This window comes from Poecilia reticulata, chromosome 5 (assembly GCF_904066995.2).
Source record: "Poecilia reticulata chromosome 5, P_reticulata-male-v2, whole genome shotgun sequence".
Taxonomy (NCBI): Eukaryota; Metazoa; Chordata; class Actinopteri; order Cyprinodontiformes; family Poeciliidae; genus Poecilia; species Poecilia reticulata.
This window is the reverse complement of record NC_088834.1, coordinates 24,256,690-24,273,501: the sequence shown is the minus strand read 5'-3', so window position 1 is coordinate 24,273,501 and position 16,812 is coordinate 24,256,690. Positions and strand designations below refer to the sequence as shown.

The 16,812-nt window shown below is 38.8% G+C and overlaps 1 protein-coding gene and 2 long non-coding RNA genes across 13 annotated transcripts in view; 1 reads left to right on the top strand and 2 right to left on the bottom strand.

Moving 5' to 3' along the window:
* The window catches only part of cast (calpastatin), a 42,898-nt gene extending 42,652 nt beyond the window's left edge, over nt 1–246 (bottom strand). For 4 of the 11 annotated variants that reach the window (XM_081607328.1, XM_081607334.1, XM_081607339.1 and 1 more), the window contains exon 1: nt 114–246. In XM_081607328.1, the coding sequence (XP_081463454.1) occupies nt 114–161 (48 nt within the window). In that variant the 5' untranslated portion in view covers nt 162–246. The remainder of the gene's footprint in view (nt 1–113) is intronic. The other 7 variants (XM_081607323.1, XM_081607329.1, XM_081607332.1 and 4 more) reach the window with 3 other exon arrangements.
* LOC145551737 (uncharacterized) lies at nt 158–13,374 on the top strand. The gene is made up of 5 exons (XR_014087628.1): nt 158–233; nt 7,741–7,797; nt 9,027–9,352; nt 10,918–11,133; nt 13,291–13,374. It is a non-coding gene; the product is annotated as an uncharacterized LOC145551737 (long non-coding RNA).
* Nucleotides 3,796–12,632, bottom strand: LOC108166284 (uncharacterized). Its single transcript, XR_014087629.1, has 3 exons — nt 12,028–12,632; nt 4,177–4,238; nt 3,796–4,032 (listed from the first exon to the last, which is right to left on the bottom strand). It is a non-coding gene; the product is annotated as an uncharacterized LOC108166284 (long non-coding RNA).
* Nucleotides 13,375–16,812: the final 3,438 nt, after the last annotated feature.

The window sequence follows — 16,812 nt, the reverse complement described above, 5'->3', positions numbered from 1 at the left end:
GAATCAGGTCCAAAAGTGCCAAAAAACAGTCCTGTCTGTCATTGTGCAGGTTGCATTGTTTGGCTCTTTATGAGTTTATGAGTGCTTGTAATGAAAGCAAAGATCCAACGTACCTCCTTGGTGTTTTTCTGATGGCCGTGGCTTCTCCTCTTATGTGGCATCTTTGCAGACCAGGATGGATAAACCTTCTCCAGCTCCCTTTGCGACCCGACTTGTCTTTCGGAAATCACTGTGTGAGTTCGGACCCATAGCTGCCCCTCCCGCTGGAGGGGGGGGGGGAGGTTGGACAATGAGGGTTTTAGGAATGCTTACAGAAGATGGCAAACCCAAAAATGATTCAGCATGATGGTGCGTGTGTGCGTTTGCGTGTGTGACAGTTTTGCAGCTTGCAGGGTCTTGTTTTCGGTTTACCTTATCAGGCATGTCTGTGACGCTAACTGCGACCTTTTTGTTGAATCCTGTCAGATATTTGGTTGAAAATTGGTCAAATAAATGAAAACTTGTTCAAATGATTGATTAAATGAAGAATATAAACTATTTGAACTGTGTATTTCGGGCCGTATTCTAGTAAAAATAAAACAAATTATTGTTTTATAGCTGGTTGGGCTTTCTTTAGACGGGATACTCCCCCCGCCCCCGCCACACACACACACACGCACACACGCACACACACAGTAAATGGAAAAGTTGACTCACCAGTTGATGGCATTATTTCCGATCAGTAATCCGAGACGTTCCCAAAGCACAATGCTGCCCCCTGCTGAGCAAAATTGAAACTGTCCTAGCCGAGGCTTCTGAAAATGGCATCTGGCTTTTGAGCGGCTGCTCTAAAATTTAATGAGGCCCTTAGGAGACTTTATAGCCTGTGCCGACTTGAAGTGGAGCCCACCAGCAGAAACACCAGCAAAGTGACACCTGCATTTCTGTGATGTTTTGGTTATTGGTTAAAATTTATTGCATTAATATTTTGAACCAGGCTCATTGACTCAGTTTGCTTTAAATTTCATTGTTGCCTCTGATGTCTCTCATCTTCCTTTTGAGTTTACTCACCAGTGATACTGCAGAGATAAAAGCAGATATTGGTACTTTTGGTAGAGCTGTCCTCCTGCTGGGAAAGGAAATCAGCGTCTCTTTAAAGCTGGTCAGCAGAGGGCAGCTTGAGGTGATTCACATTATCCTGGCAGCTGAGTTTGGACCCGATGAGACAAAGTCGACCTCCCTCAGCAGATGACATGGCCCCCACATTTAATTGCACGTTCACCATCCAGCAGGAAAACAGCAGCATGAAGTCAAATATCCATGCCCCTTACAACAACTAAAGGATGTAAAGTGTTTAGTTAGATTTTAGAATTGATGTAAAGTTTTAATTTATTCATACACATTTTTAATCTATTGATTGGATTATACATTGACTATTAAGTGGTGGATTTGTGAAATCTAGTTTTGTGTTTCTTCCTGATGCATAGAAAAGAGGGGGAAAAAAAGTTTGATCATTCATCTAGAAGCTATGTCTCTACTCTTCCTCTAAATCTTTGGACGTTGATCTCCAAATGAAAAGAAAAAAATGATTTCACCAGAAAACAAAACTTTGGACAACTGAGCAGTGAATTAGAAACGAATCTAAGACGCTTTTATAACATTATCTCTGTTTCAGGAGCAGATCTGAACAATGCAGCTCGTTTCCTGGACATGTCTGTCTGTTGTTGTTTGCAACTCTGACTCCTGCCACAGTCCTCACCTTGTGAATCTATAGCTAAACTTTATACTACAATCTATATTATTCCTGTGGCTTAGACACCTTTTTCTAAAACAGTCATTCAGAAATAACCATATCCTCTCCTTCCTGTAGAGGGTGTCAGTGAGTGTTGAGTCGATCATCGTCTCCATGATTTTCTAGGCCAAACGTATACATACATTCTGACACTTATTTATGAAATATCTTGGTCTTGTGCAGTCTCTCTTTTCTGGGAAGCTGAATTTTAGGTCATCATTTGCCAGATGACATTTGAATCTAGATTCATTTAGCTGTGAGACATCAATGCTACCCACTGAACGCACTGCATGTTAGTAGTATTTAAAGGGGCCATATTATGGATCTTCCAGGCACATAGTGCCATTTCATAGCACAATCCAGTAACTATGTTACTTTCAGTTGTTATGAAAATGCTGTATGTATCAAACATAACTTAAAATAATTTTAACTTAGTACCTTTACGGATTGAAATTGGGCCTCTATTAAAAACTCCTGCTCTTCTGACACTTCGCCTTCAGGAAGTCATCACATTGCTCCTCTATTAACCCTTTAACATGGTTTTTTTTTTTTTACCAGCGTTGCACTAAGAAGTAGTTTGTATGATGAGCTCAGCAGATGCGCAGTTCTCCCAGGTCTTTGTTAAATGATTAGGGGTCCTCAGAGTAACTGGGAATTGAATTTCTGCAATATGATGGCAAACGTTGTTTCTCAGTGGTGGGCTTGGGAATATTTTGAACCCCAGGAAACACGCTGTGAGGACAAAGTATCCATCAGCAGTGATAAAAAGACCTAAAAATGTAACACTTTCCTGCACAAATTGCAAATTTGACAAACTAACTTTGTGTCCAAAAGCATGTAAATGTTTCAATGTCTTTTGTGCACCGAGCAGCAGCTTGGCCTCAAATGAGGATTTCATCAACATACTGAAACGGTGCAGTCCCATCACACAGGGTGAGAGACTCTAAACTGTTTTTCAGTGCAGCCTTAGAGACTGTAAGACTCTCAAAGAAAACTTTGACACCAGGTGGAATTTGGGACACTGCAGTATTTGGATGTATACAGTTGGAGCTTGAATTGAATTCACGGCCTGGTAGTCTTGAACAAAACACCATTGAGCTGGCTGACCTGGACCTCCGACAAGTATGCACAAAAAACAGTTTCACATGTAGCAATAATGCCTCAAGCTTTAACAGAATGTCCTGTATCGCTTATTTTTGGAAGGACCACAAATGATTCACAGTCTTATCAGCCCTAATTGTCGATAGGCTTGAGGATCCAGCCAGGACTGTGTTTAAGAGGCAGTCGCTTTTAGACACAAACAGTTCATTAGGAGTTTTAAAGTCTGAGGTTACAGTTCTCTAATATTTAAAACATTATTGTCAGGTCAGAGGTTGGCAGGAGGAGTCCTGCCAGTCACTGTCACACATAGTTTAACAAAAAAATAACCCTCCCACATCTATTGAAGACCAGTTACATTGCGCTGTTAAAAGGGCAGCAGCTGGTGCTGTCCAAAAACACACAGTACAAAGTGATTTCAAAAAGTCGTGCCGCCCGATAAGCGTTCAGACCTCCGCTCAGATCAATCCTCGATGCGTCACTGTCAATACGAAGTAGATCTATCTGACCCCAGGATGACATTTTACACCGTGAGGTGATATCAGATGACATTTGTGGAAGGCTGCCTGAAAACTTTCGTCACACGAACAACTGGAGCAGATCCTGAACCTTTGTGTTTGATTCCAGTTTAAATTGTGTGGCTACGGTTGCACGAGGTCACAGATGAACGACACAGTGTTTTGCCTGCCACAAGTTCCTGATAGACCACAAATTTATTTATTTATTTTTACTTCCATGTGCAATGTTTAATAAAGTTAATCAAACACTGGCAAATATTCCAGTCCAGTCCCTCTGCTAGTCCTTTACTGTTTTTGTCATTTGAAACACAGTTGAAACGGACATCGCTCAAGTCCTCATTTATGACTAACTTGAGATTTTGTGTGATAAACCAACACACACTTGCTACACAATATGAATCTGAAAAGTGTGGCTACTCTGTGTATTTATTTCCTTGTCCATGGCATGATTGTTCTATATTTTACGACGGCGTCTTGCATGATGTTAAAATAAAACAATCTAAGAAAATGATTTGAGTTGCATTGACAGTCAACAATGCAGGAGACGAGCAGGGAGCATGCGCTGAGTCAGCTCTCCTCCTTCCACGTCTTCACTTGCGTCACCCTGCGACTAAAAGCTTCCTTTCGCGAGGCGATTCGGTGCACCTGGAAAAATAATTAGTTTGAGACGCAGAGCTTGACCTCCGGAGTCGCCTGATGTGTGTGTGTGTGTGTGTGTGTGTGTGTGTGTGTGTGTGTGTGTGTGCGCGCGCGTGTGCATGTGTGTGTGTGTGCATTTGTTTGTAATACCTTGTGGGGACCATTTTTCTGGCACATACGACGTTGTGGGGACCCGCTGGTCCTTGTGGGGACTGAAAATAGAAAGAAAAATAGGTTGTATTTACTTAAATTTGTTCAAACCAATTTTCTCAAAAGATTCAATTAGTGTAACATATAAAAGACAGTGAAGTTACATTGTGTGATTGTAATCCTAAAATAACTTGATCAATTAGTTTTTAAATGCGTTTTTTAAATGCATTTAATTGTAGCTGCATAAATGAAAAGATGTCTTGACATTAAAAGTTATATATGAATAATGTATCTGGTCAAGACTTTTCCACGGTAAACAATATTCCTAAACTCATCCAAGATATTGTCAGCTCAATTTTTTTTTCTGCATACAACAGCAGCAATATACTGACTATACACAAGACTGTCATTACTTGACATAGTTGTACTGTTCAAAACTTTTCGGTTTGCTTCAGTAGAAATGCACTGTAAAAAAAAACAAAAAAACGGGTAAATGTACAGTAGAAATTTGAAGGAATTTTTTCGTTTTTAGTTTTACAGGTATTTGTACTGTATTTTCCATTTTACGCATTGCATCATGGGAACAAGAACCTTCGCGAAGCGCGAATACATGTCAGACGACATTTCAAGCTCGCTAACCGGATCCTGGAACATATATCTTTTGGACTTCGGTTGGATTAAAAGATGGAGTTACCTTTCTGCCACCTCACTGGCAAAGTAAAATAAATAAAAACACATTCTTTTCTGTAAATAATGTTTTGAAATATTTGTAGTTGACTTCGTGAGACTCCCGGCACAGTCTATAATTGCAAACTATTTTACAGTCTTTTTTTTTTTTTTTCCAAAAAAGGTATATATTATTTTTTACAATGCTGTGTTTGCTTGTGTATTATAAAAGTAAAACGCGGTGACTGCTGTATTACTATTCATGTATTTTACCGAATTCAAAGTACCGGCCATTTTTTCAAGTCAAACTTAACTGGGCGCGTGAAAGCTAACCGTTCATGGCGTCATGCTACTTATGTCTCAATCCTGCTTTTTAAAAATATCAAGCTGCAGTTGTCTTATATGCTAAACATGATTTGATGTCCCGGTTGTTAACATAAAAGCTGGTGGCCATTTAACTTCGGTAAATATACTTTCCATGTCAAGTTGGGGTTTTAGAATATGGGAAATGTAGCCTGGAGTGGGGGGTAGTTAGGTGGTGGTGGGGAGCATGTGGGCGGGGGGAGCGGGAGCAGCTGTTAGACCAGGGGACAGACGAATGAACGTAATGTGGGGGCGGAGGGAAACCGTTAGACCAGGTGACGACGGTAAGACTGGGGTGGCGACGGCTCGTGTTTCAGTCAGCCTTAAATTTGTTGCATGTTCGGTGCTCTAATCAGGCATGTTGAGATTAGGTTAGGTCAGAGGTGGGGACTCGAGTCACATGACTTGGATTCGAGTCGTTAAAATCACGACTTGAGACTTGACTTGAAAAAATGCTCAAAGACTCGGACTTGACTTTGACTTTCATGCCATTGATTTGGGACTTAACTCGACTTGAAGCTGTTTACTTGAAAAGACTTGATATTTTTTACTCAAAGTCTTAAAATTTAAAACACATTATTTATAAAGTGGCGTCATTAATTAATTTCACTCATTCCGGACCGTCCCTGTTTTTCCTCTCTCCTTATGTATGTATATATGTGTGCGTAGCTGCAGCACAACCAGTCAAATTAACAGGATTTGGACATTTAAAAAAACTAGGCGACACCACAGAGCTCAGGGAACGAAAGACGAAATAACCGCTCGAATATGCGAGTAATTTCTTTTGGCTACGTAGGTTATGAACTTTCGAATAAAAAACGAACTGCAACTTGTAAAACATGCAATTAGAGAATATCGGATGGAGATGCCACGACGTACAACTTTGTCCGGCATTTGAAGCCTCACAAAGATCGTTTTGCTGTGAGATAGTTGACTTTAGCTAACTTCGTGTTAGCATGTGTACTCCGGGTTAAATTGGTGATGATTTACCATAAATCCGGTCCTTCAAATGCCTCCACAAATAATGTGCACCGTGTTATTAGCTCAGGAAGCCGGCGGATAGTGAGCGGGGCTCCAGAACAGAAAGCAGATTCTGGACCTGAACTCAGGGAACAGAGTCTCTCTGTCCCATCATGATGATGAGCCGGGTCTAGTATCATCTAAGGATGGTTGGTGTATTTGAAGACATCTACGTTGGGACATTATATTGACAATATATTGTTTACTGCAATCAGTGCATTAAGTCAACTGTTTTTGACTTAATGCACTGACCAGCGTGACTGTCACATGTCGCACAGAACCCATTTCCAAGTAGCTTTGCTGGAAAAACAAAAAAATCCCGGTTTTTTTTTTGGGTCATCTTTCAAAAATGTCTGTAAAAACGAAAATTGTACAATCTCACTGACCCTGAATATAACACTAAGTTGGATAGTTAACTGAGTGAGACATAAAATAATGAGCTCATTATTTTGTGTTTAGTGATTCTGACCAGCTTGATTCACACAACATGTTTTTATCAATATTGAGATGTGAAATTGTCTGTAGATTTAACCCACTTCGTCTGACATATTTATTTTACCATCACATCCAAATTCAAAACCACTCCACTTTATTTGCAATGATTTTGATTTTTTCATGTGGTTTATTTGTTAAAACAGGCCAAATGCAGTGACTGTCCCAAAATAAATGTTGTGTTTAGAATATCTGGCCCATATTTACGGAGGACTGAAACTAACATACTTAGAAATAAAAGCAGAAAAATAAATGCACCAGACCTTCCTGAGTTTACTTGTGATAACTTCATATATACTTATTTCATTTTTTTTAAACTTTTTTTTTTATTGAATATCAAGTTTAACAGAGGTCCAATTTAAAAATGTTTTTTATACTTTGTGTTCAGCTGCACATGTTCTATCATTTGAGATAAATAGATTTTAAAAAGAACAAATGGTCTATTATTTGAATTGTATGTATAATTGCAAATTATATTAAAAAAAATAAAATAAAAACGACTCGAAATGACTTGAAATTAAAGGTTCCTGACTTGAGACTTGACTCGACTTTTGCCTGTCTTGACTTGAGACTTGACTCGGACTTGAGGACAGAGACTTGAGACTTACAACACAGTGACTTGGCCACACCTCTAGGTTAGGTTGATAAACTGTTACAATGGGTGAGAAGCTTCTTGCCTCATATAAATTGTAAGTCAGTGGATTGTACATACAGATAGTTAGTTTTCCTATTTCTGAAATAGGAACAAACATCACTGAGAGTAAATAAAAGTGACGTTTGCAAAGAAAATTCTTCCAATTGGGAGTTTTTACTGAAATGCCTGCTTGCAAACTCATCAGTTATTGTAGCTTAAAAACTATATAAATATTACTGTTCTAAATTTGTTGTCAGAACAAATGATTTCATTTTATTGTAAAAAAAAAACAAAAAAAACTAATTGATTTAATTATTGGAAGACTTGCATGTTTTGGTTTTTATATTTCTTTCTCCTTATATGGTTATTTTGTTTTCTCTCCTCAACAGCTGCATCCAGACACTCCTGAACTTTTCCTGGAAAGCAACTAGGCATCTTTATAACAGGTGTGTACATTTGTTTTTGTTTTACTCAACCTGTTAAACCTTTAGTTTAAATTAAGAAGTGTGTGGTGTTTTCTACAATAACATAGACATAATGTTTTCTTATGTGTCTTTCTAATAATGTCTAATGCAGCACTGTAACTTGTGATATTTTTTTTACATATTTGTTGAAGCTGTCACTGTGTCGTGATATTGCATGAGAGATAATCTGTGAAAAAAATGTAGCTCTTCTGTTAGCCAGGGCTAACTGGATTCAAACAGTCGGAGCCACGAGGCAGGTCTTAGCGTGTCAATCACAAACTCTTGTGGTGCTGCTCATCCCACTTCACCCCGATCTCTTGCGTTTGGCTACGCTGCAGCTAACGGAACCTGTCATGAATGTTAAGGATGAATGTTAAGGCTAGCTACCATGGACATCGATGACGGTGGATAAACGGTTTTCCTGTAATGTTAAGTTGATTGACAGCATAAAGAGGTTGATTGACAGCGCTAAGACTATCCTCCTGTCTCTGATTGGTTGGTTTTGGTTGGGAGTGATGGATTTCTTCAGATGGAAATAGTAGCTCAGGGCGAGTGGAGGAGTTTTTATTTCACAAATTATACGTCTCATAACAAAAAATCATGACATGGTGACTTTATTTTAACAAATATGCAAAATCAGTGTATGTTTTATTTCTCAAGAGAATATTTGTGTATTGTGTATTTTAGGGGTGCACCAATAAATCTTTCCCAAATCCTTAATTTTGAAGATTGGTGATCCGCCAATACATGTGAAAGTGATTTCATCCACTGATCTTATCTACCTCAGCAAAGATCTAAAAATCAACCGCTTTCCTCTCCTGTTAGAGACGTTTGACTGATAGACCGGCCCACCAGGTCATGTCTCCATGTTTGCAGTTATCAATAGTCACCCCACTGTTGCCAACCCACTGACGTTTTCTGCATTTAGCAAAATTCAGACAAGACGATCAGTATCGGCCAAAATCAGAATTGACAAGTCAGATTTTTAAAGATTGGCCAGAAATCTGCAATTGACGCACTCCTAGTGTAGATTTTTTTTGATCAAAATTACTCAATGTTGTTGTTTGTGAAAGAGCTATTAGCAATTGGTGAGACGCTGATGAGCAAGGTGATGTGCTGCTGTAATTTAATTTAGAAGTGTTTTGTAAAAAGTATGATTATAACATGAGGTGTTTCTGTGTTAAACTTGAGTATCCATTCTCTTTGTTTAGAGATTTTCTGGGCTCAAACCCTGAACGAGGTCGACTCACACGATGCAGACGAAGGTGAAGAAGCAGCTTTGCATCCCAACCAGATGGTTCAAGTCCCTTAATGAACTGAATGACTGGGAATCCATGGGAAATTTGAGCCTTTGGAAGTTTAAACGTGATTGAACATCTCATCAAACCTGGTGCACCAAGAACCTTTGCGAAGCACAAGAACTGGTCACAGAACATTTCAAGCTCTTGGTAACTGGACCTAAGAGTTGGATTAACCTTTTTTTGCAGAACATAAACATAAAATAGACTGTTTTGTTTTATGTTCACAGCGACTAGAGGTAATGAGAGCACACATTCATAAATCCAGTGTCTTCCACCGTCGTTGGCATTAGGCTGTTTATGTAGCATTTGATTTTTAACTAAATATTTATACCTGTATTTCATTTATTTTTCGGCATTTATTTTGAAGTATGTTGGTCCTGTTTACAACTATGATTTTCATGTTCCAAAGCAATTTTTGTATGTTCCATCTTATAGCAATTAACAAAACTGCTTGACTACAAAGACTAGAGTCAAGACTGCTTTACATTTAATTTATACATTGAAATTTGTATAGTAAAATGCAATAAATTAGTTGTGATGTGCAGAAGATAAACATTAGCAAGCTCAAGAATATGTTTAACTCTTAATATATAATAGCAAAGGTTCGTTATAAAGACTAGATGACGTCAATTTATGGTCTTAAATTGCAAAATAAAATCTGCAAATTGTTTGTCGAATGGTTTTATTTTTATAAAACCATTCGACATTTTTATCACTTTGCATGAGCTACTTTCAAACTAAGTGTTTGTGTTCTACAATTTCATGTAGACTTAGAATTTAGTTTTGTTTCAAAATTATGCTAAGAATATATTAAATACATTAACTTTAATATATTTTACACTATTAATATATGGCATAGAGTACAGACTTCAATGGTTTGGAAGACAAAGTATTTAGAAATGTCCAAGGTTTTTTTAAAAAAGTGTGACTATATCACAAAAGACAGAGTAAAAAGACAGATAATTTCAGTTTTGTGTTAACAAAATATAATATATTGACAAACTGTTAAATTATGGAAAATATTTTGATGGAAATTCTGGAAGAAAAAAAAACAGAAATGTCCTGGTAACTTTTTACCAGGATATTTTCTTTCTTTCTTTTTTTTTTTTTTTTTTACAGAATTTCCGTCAGAAGTTTCTGGTAATTTCACAGTATTTTTTCCAAAATTTAACAGTTTTCTATGTTTAAAATTTAACATATAAAAGCTGTTAAATTACGGGAAAAAATCTCTTAAATTACGGAAAAAATTCTGCTGGAAATTCCGTAAAAAAACTGAAAATGTACTGGCAGAAAATTACCAGGACATTTTCCTGTTTTTTTACGGGATTGTTTATACTGTGTGGCGTAGTGTCCGGACATGTTAAAAGGTTAAACTTTTTACCAGCCAAAATCCTCACCACTTTCAAATAGTTCCCCTTTTTATTTTATTTTGTTCATTTAAATCAATGAGTACAAACAACAAGTTGATGAGCATTAGAGACCAGGTCACCAGTCTGTCGCAGGGCAACACCGAGACACAGGACATAAAACTATGCACACACACCTAGGGAGAATTTAGAGAAACCAATTAACCCTGAGAGTCATGCTTTTGGACTATGGGAGAAGCCGGAGTACCCGGAGAGAACCCATGCATAGGAGAACATGCAAACTCCATGCAAATAGACATGGAGTCTTCCAGGGCCGACAATCGAACCCTTCTTGTTTGCACACTGTGCAGCCCACATTCCAATCAAAGTACATAAAACTTTTTATAACCAGTACCTGCAAATGAACCACCCAAATTTTTTTCTCTTCATTGCAGGAAAGAAGGTCCAAAAGACCCAGTAGACGACGTCCAAACAGAAAGTCCCAAGACCCCAGATAAGGACCTCACTTTGAGGAATCAATTTAGTCTTTTCTTTTATCATGTTTGTATTAATTTTGTCAGATCAGTAACCTTTCTCCTCCTTTTTTGCAGGAAGACAGCGAGGCTTACCCAGCGTTTCAGTTTCCACCGAAGAAACAATGTAATGCCCAGGTAAGTAAATCAATTTCAGGGAATTAAACAGAGTAAACAACTCTGTTTTACCCTCCACAGGTCAGGCAAAACAAGCGAAAGTGAAAAATTATCTGTAGAGTTGTTGGTAGAACCTCCTCATCCTCAAAGGATAACAAAAACCTTTGTCCATCCATTCATTTTCCTCTGCTGTTTCTGGGTCATGGAGCAGCAGCTTCAGAAGGTAGGCCCAGATTTCCCTCTCCCCAGCCACTTCTTCCAGCTCCTCGGGAGGAACCCCAAGGCGTTCCCAGGCCAGGCGAGAGACATAGTCCCTCCAGCGTGTCCTGGGTCTTCCTTGGGGCCTCCTCCCGGTGGGACGTGCCCGGAACACCTCACCAGGGAGGCGTCCAGAAGGCATCCTTACCAGATGCCCGAGCCACCTCAACTGGCTCCTCTCGAAGTGGAGGAGCAGCGGCTCTACTTTGAGTCCCTCCCGGATGACCGAGCTTCTCAACCTATCTCTAAGGGAGAACCTGGACACCCTGCGGAGAAAACTCATTTCGGCCGCTTGTATCTGGGACCTCGTTCTTTCGGTCATGACCCATAGACCATGACCGCAGATGAGGTGGGAACAAAGATCGACTGGTAAATCGAGAGCTTCGCTGTGTGACTCAGCTCTTTCTTCACCACTACAGATTGGGACAGCACCTGCTTCACAGCAGACGCTGCCCCAATCCGCCTGTCGATCTCCTGCTCACCTTTTCCCTCATTTGTGAACGAGATCTCCAGATACTTAAACTCCTCCACTTGAGGCAGGAACCTCCCAGAGACATTCCACGTCCCAAGAGCCAGAATCTGCAACTGAAGATCATCGGGAACCCCCTCCCACAAGCACCATCCATTTTCATGTTTACGAAAAGAGTTTGTACACACCCAGTGCTATTCCTGCAGCTGTGCCAAACCCCAAACCAAAAGAAAAGCCGCTCATGAAAGACTCTCCGCAGTCGGACAGGAAAGTCCACATACTCCAGGATGGTTGCTGCTGCTGCTGTTGCCTCATTTCTGGTCTTAGATGTTGCAATACAGCCTCTCTCATCTCTTCTTCTTCCGACTCGTCCAGATTATAAAATCGTTTAATCTTCTGCATTAGCTCTGCCATTTCTTCCAGCAGCTCTTCTGCATTTAAACTATGTAATCTCCTTCGTTGTATCCTTATGTAAAATTCTTCGAGTTCCTCAAGAAATTGTGGATCCTCCATTGTACACGTTTTGCAAGTTGCAAGTCTTTAGTGCTTGACTGAAAGAAAGTTCAAGTACTTAAGACTGTTTTATGATGTCATAACAAGAGAATGGTATTATGACATCACAGAGAGAGTGATGTCATAACTGACATACTTGCATTTGCATATATTTATGCATTTTATGAAATGTTAATATGGTTTTGTTTTTTGCATACTGTTGAAATATGTTTAATGCTAGTTCTGCTGTTATATTGTTTTTGTCGTGTTTTAGCTCTTGAGAAAGTGTGGTGGGAATTTCACACACAGTAACATTATAGCTCCTCCTTGCAGGAACTTGTTTTTTCCCAGACACTGACCTTACCTCGATGCCCATTGTGTTTTACCAAATCTCTTTCTTGTTGTTACAGATGGTTAATCAAACTGAGCTTCACATACACAGTTTTATACAAATATGGTTCATTTGTTCTTGCATTGTTCCAAAATGCAAGTTTATATAAACTAAAATATAAAAATGGCATCCAGTAAATAAAAGGTCAGCATTTTATTTTCAGAACATTTTAATTACTTGCTTTACTTTCTTTGAAAAGGATAAGAAGGATGATCATGTTTTATTTTATTTCTTCAGCTCACTTCCACTGGATGCTGGATTATTGCTCGTATCTTATTCTGAAGATTGGAATTTTGATTGTGGAGTCCCTTTTTTCATCACATTCTTTTATTTTCTTTTTTATTTCTTTATTTTATAACTCAGTTTTTGACATGAAACTTGGTTCAGCTTTTATGCTCACTTCTGAGCCCTGCCAAGAGCTGGAATTGTTCACTCAGATGGGAACTACAAACTTGTCTGCCACTTTTACCCAGTATGCACTGCAGTTAGTAGATTGCTTGTCTGGAAGATGAGTGCTGTCTTTAAAACTCCCCTTTTTCACTGAGTTCTTTTGATTCTTTGTTTTCAGACTCCTTTTCCTGATATGAGGCATCATTCAGCTTTTAACTTCACTTCTGAGCTTCTGCTAACAGCTGGAACCAGGGGCGTCGCCTCCTGACAAAATATTAGATTGGGTCCCCCTGCGCAGCTGCTGTTACAATTTTTTGAGTCTTTTTTTGACCCATAAATTTTTTTTTACAATTTTAAAGGCTTTCAACTTGCTTTCTTTGTTTCAATACCGATACTAGCACAGTATTTACTGCTCATCAATTTTACATGCAACAGTCCACATACAGTATGCAAGTAGATTGCTTAATTGTTTTCTATTAGTTTTAGATTACTGAAATATCTCTCCCCACGAGCAGCAGTCATAGGCAACGTGCAAAATACATCTGAAGCAATTCAGACTTTTCAAAAATGCTATGTAGTTGCATTTTATTCAGGCCGCAGTAAATAACTTAAAATTAAAAATATGTTTTCTCCATATTTGTTAAAGCTGTGTCACCATGTCGTGACAGTTTGTTATGAGACAGATAATCATTGAAAACAATGGGTTAGGAAAAGGATAAAGGTAAGGTTTAGGCTGTAGAAATGAATGGAAGTCAATGGAAAGTCCCCACAAAGATAGCCACGCAAACGTGTGTGTGTGCAGGAAGGATGATCGCACCCCTCTCTGCTGACATGCTCAGGCACAGTTTAGATGCAAGGACATCGAATTCAGGGAATCAGTATAAACAAAGATTCACTGATCTGTAACAAAATCAGCTTCTCCTGACATAAACTGACCCGTGTGGTTTTTTTTTTGTGTTTTTTTTTATCCCCCTCCTTGGTGTTTCTGTGTGCATGAGTGAGAGTCTGGGTGAGAGCAAACACTTGTTGCTAGGTAAAGATGGATTATACAGCCGATGCGCTGCGAACCTGTTTGCACATGACCAGATGACCAAAGGTAATGACCAACAACTCACTCTATAGAGAAGCCACACCTCATTAAAATGAAAACTGGAGTGTATTTTACTACAATAGCAGTGCTTGTGTTGTTGTGCTCCATTGTTACAGGTTGATGCTGTTCCTTTGCTGTGCTGTGTGACTGTTGAGGCCTCTGTAGTTTCGAGGAGGGTGGGGAAACACAGCCGTCCCTCCAGTCGAGCAGCGATCTCTGGATCATTGCACTCATTTAAAACCACTGACACAATGTTTCCATCAGTAAGCAACCTGAGCTCGGCGTTACTGTTTCCACGAATAACTGAAATGGTCACAGTTTGACGAGATAGCTAAATGAGAGGGCACACTGCGTAATGATGTCCTTTTATAAAAGAAAAAGGCTGTTCAATAGACTTATTACACTGGTTAACAGCCAAAACATTGTCTGGGGTTTCTCAGCTGTTTTAGGGTCATTTTGATGAGCTGAATCCAAAAATCAATTTGTTTTTGCTCAATCAGGTCAACTTTCTGAACTATGAATGCAACATGAACATCAAAATGCATGACTTGTTTTCACATGTGGATCAGTCTCCTGAGAATCAAGGAGTAAAGAGCAGGAGGAGAGACTCCATCAGGACAGAAAAGAGGCGGAGAATTGTACACAATCAAGACGTAATGTTCAGTTTACGTGTACTTACCCTTATCAGTGTTTATTTTTAAATTTACAGAAGTCCAAGTTTGTAACATTTAATTAATACACTCTGTTAGAAAATGTTTTTTTTTTTCTCCTAAAACTTTTTTGGATGATAAATATTAATGGAAATTAACTGATTATGTCACAAAAATGTCACATCAATTTAGTCCGAAGATCAGATTTCTCTAAATCAAATTAGAATAAAACCTGATGTGATTGACAAAAATGGATGTCATTTTTGGATTCAGCAGTGCAAAATAGTCCAAATTCAGTTGGAAAGAACATAAGACAACTTCCAAAATATATTGCACTGATCCTATTAAACCAAAAATTGAAACAAAATAGATCACTTTTGCTCCACTGTGAAGCTAACAATAGATGCCAGGAAAGATAGGACCAAAATGTTAGCCTACTGGCTATGTGTGGCATGAACCGCATGAGCATCATGAAGATTATCTACATGGAGAAAATGGTGGTTGGTGACTGTATGCTGCTATTCTTGATGCTAGTAAAAGACCCCCAATAAAGATCTGAAGCTAATTGAGGATCTATGGGGGGAAAACTGTTTATCAAATATTTTTTAAGCTGCAGTCAGAAAAGGTCTGGGTTTGAAAGAGCAACATTTTTTGGACAGTGACCAGGTTATTGGACAGTGACCAGGATATTGGGCTGCTTGTTCCTTTCGCTTCTTTGTGTTTAATTCTCACTTCCTCTGGCTGGAAATGCTTGCCTTCATTTCGTACGGCGCCTGGTGTGACATCAGAGAATAAAGTGGTTTGTAGCGACTGCTAGGAGTGCAATAATTCATGGCATCTATCTTAAAGGCTGCATTTTCTTTATTCTAAAGCATTTTCTTTGTTTTGAGGGGGGTTTCACCAGAAATGTTTTCATTTAAATGTGTTCATATGGCTTGGTTGTGTTATATTTAAGTCATAAACATTTTTTGTTTTTGCTATTTTGTTCTCCCTTCGATGTGCAGCTCAGGTTACAGACCACACTACCAGAAGTCACTTATTACCACGATTACATCACTGCACTTAAGTCGGCTCTTATATTCCCTCTCTGATATTAGCAAACAAAACTCACCGTGTGTGTGGGTGTGGGTGTGTGTGTGTTTTTTGTGAGTCATGGGACTTTCCTGTGTTAAATTTTCCACAACTAACTATAAAACAATATCCATAAAAAGTTTTTAAAAAACATTCATGACCCTGATCATGTCGCCTCTGAAGTGGTGTTGTAAGTGAGGAAATAGTAAACTGCATGAGCAGGAGACATATTTGCTACATATTCACACCCATTTGTAACATGTTGTGACTTCACGTTGGTCAAACTTTACTATATTTTTTTGATACTTTGTGTGATAAGCTAAGATTCTTTCCCCTCTGCCGGCATCTAGTAGTCATTGTTCAAGCTTGATTTAATTTCCAAAAATAAATGTAATTGTACTGTGTGCCAAATATTGACCACAAAGGCAAACCAAACATTTTTACCTGAACAAAAGAAGTAAATAAAAACGATGCATCACTGTCATTAATCAACAGGTGTTCACTACTTTGTGTTGCACCACCATATAAATAAATTTAAAAAAATCACAATTGAATCTACAGAGGCTAACTGTTTCATAAAGCGTGAAAACATCTTAAGTTCTGGAATAGCATTTGTTATTATCTCTCTCTGTTTCATTGAGTAGATTTGATTCATGTGCAGAAATCTACAAACTGAAGAGTGGATTTATGCAACGCACTGCATCGCATTTGAATCGTAGCGCTATAGCAAGCTAGATCACGCAAAGTATGCATGTTCCACAGTTCGAATATCGGCTGTTTTATTGCAAAACTGGGCCCCTGAGAGCCCCGCTGTCAATGTTCGGCTGGGCTTCATGGCGGGAAGGAGGAGCTGTCTGGGGTGCTGAAGCTTTTCCTGATGCGACCACAG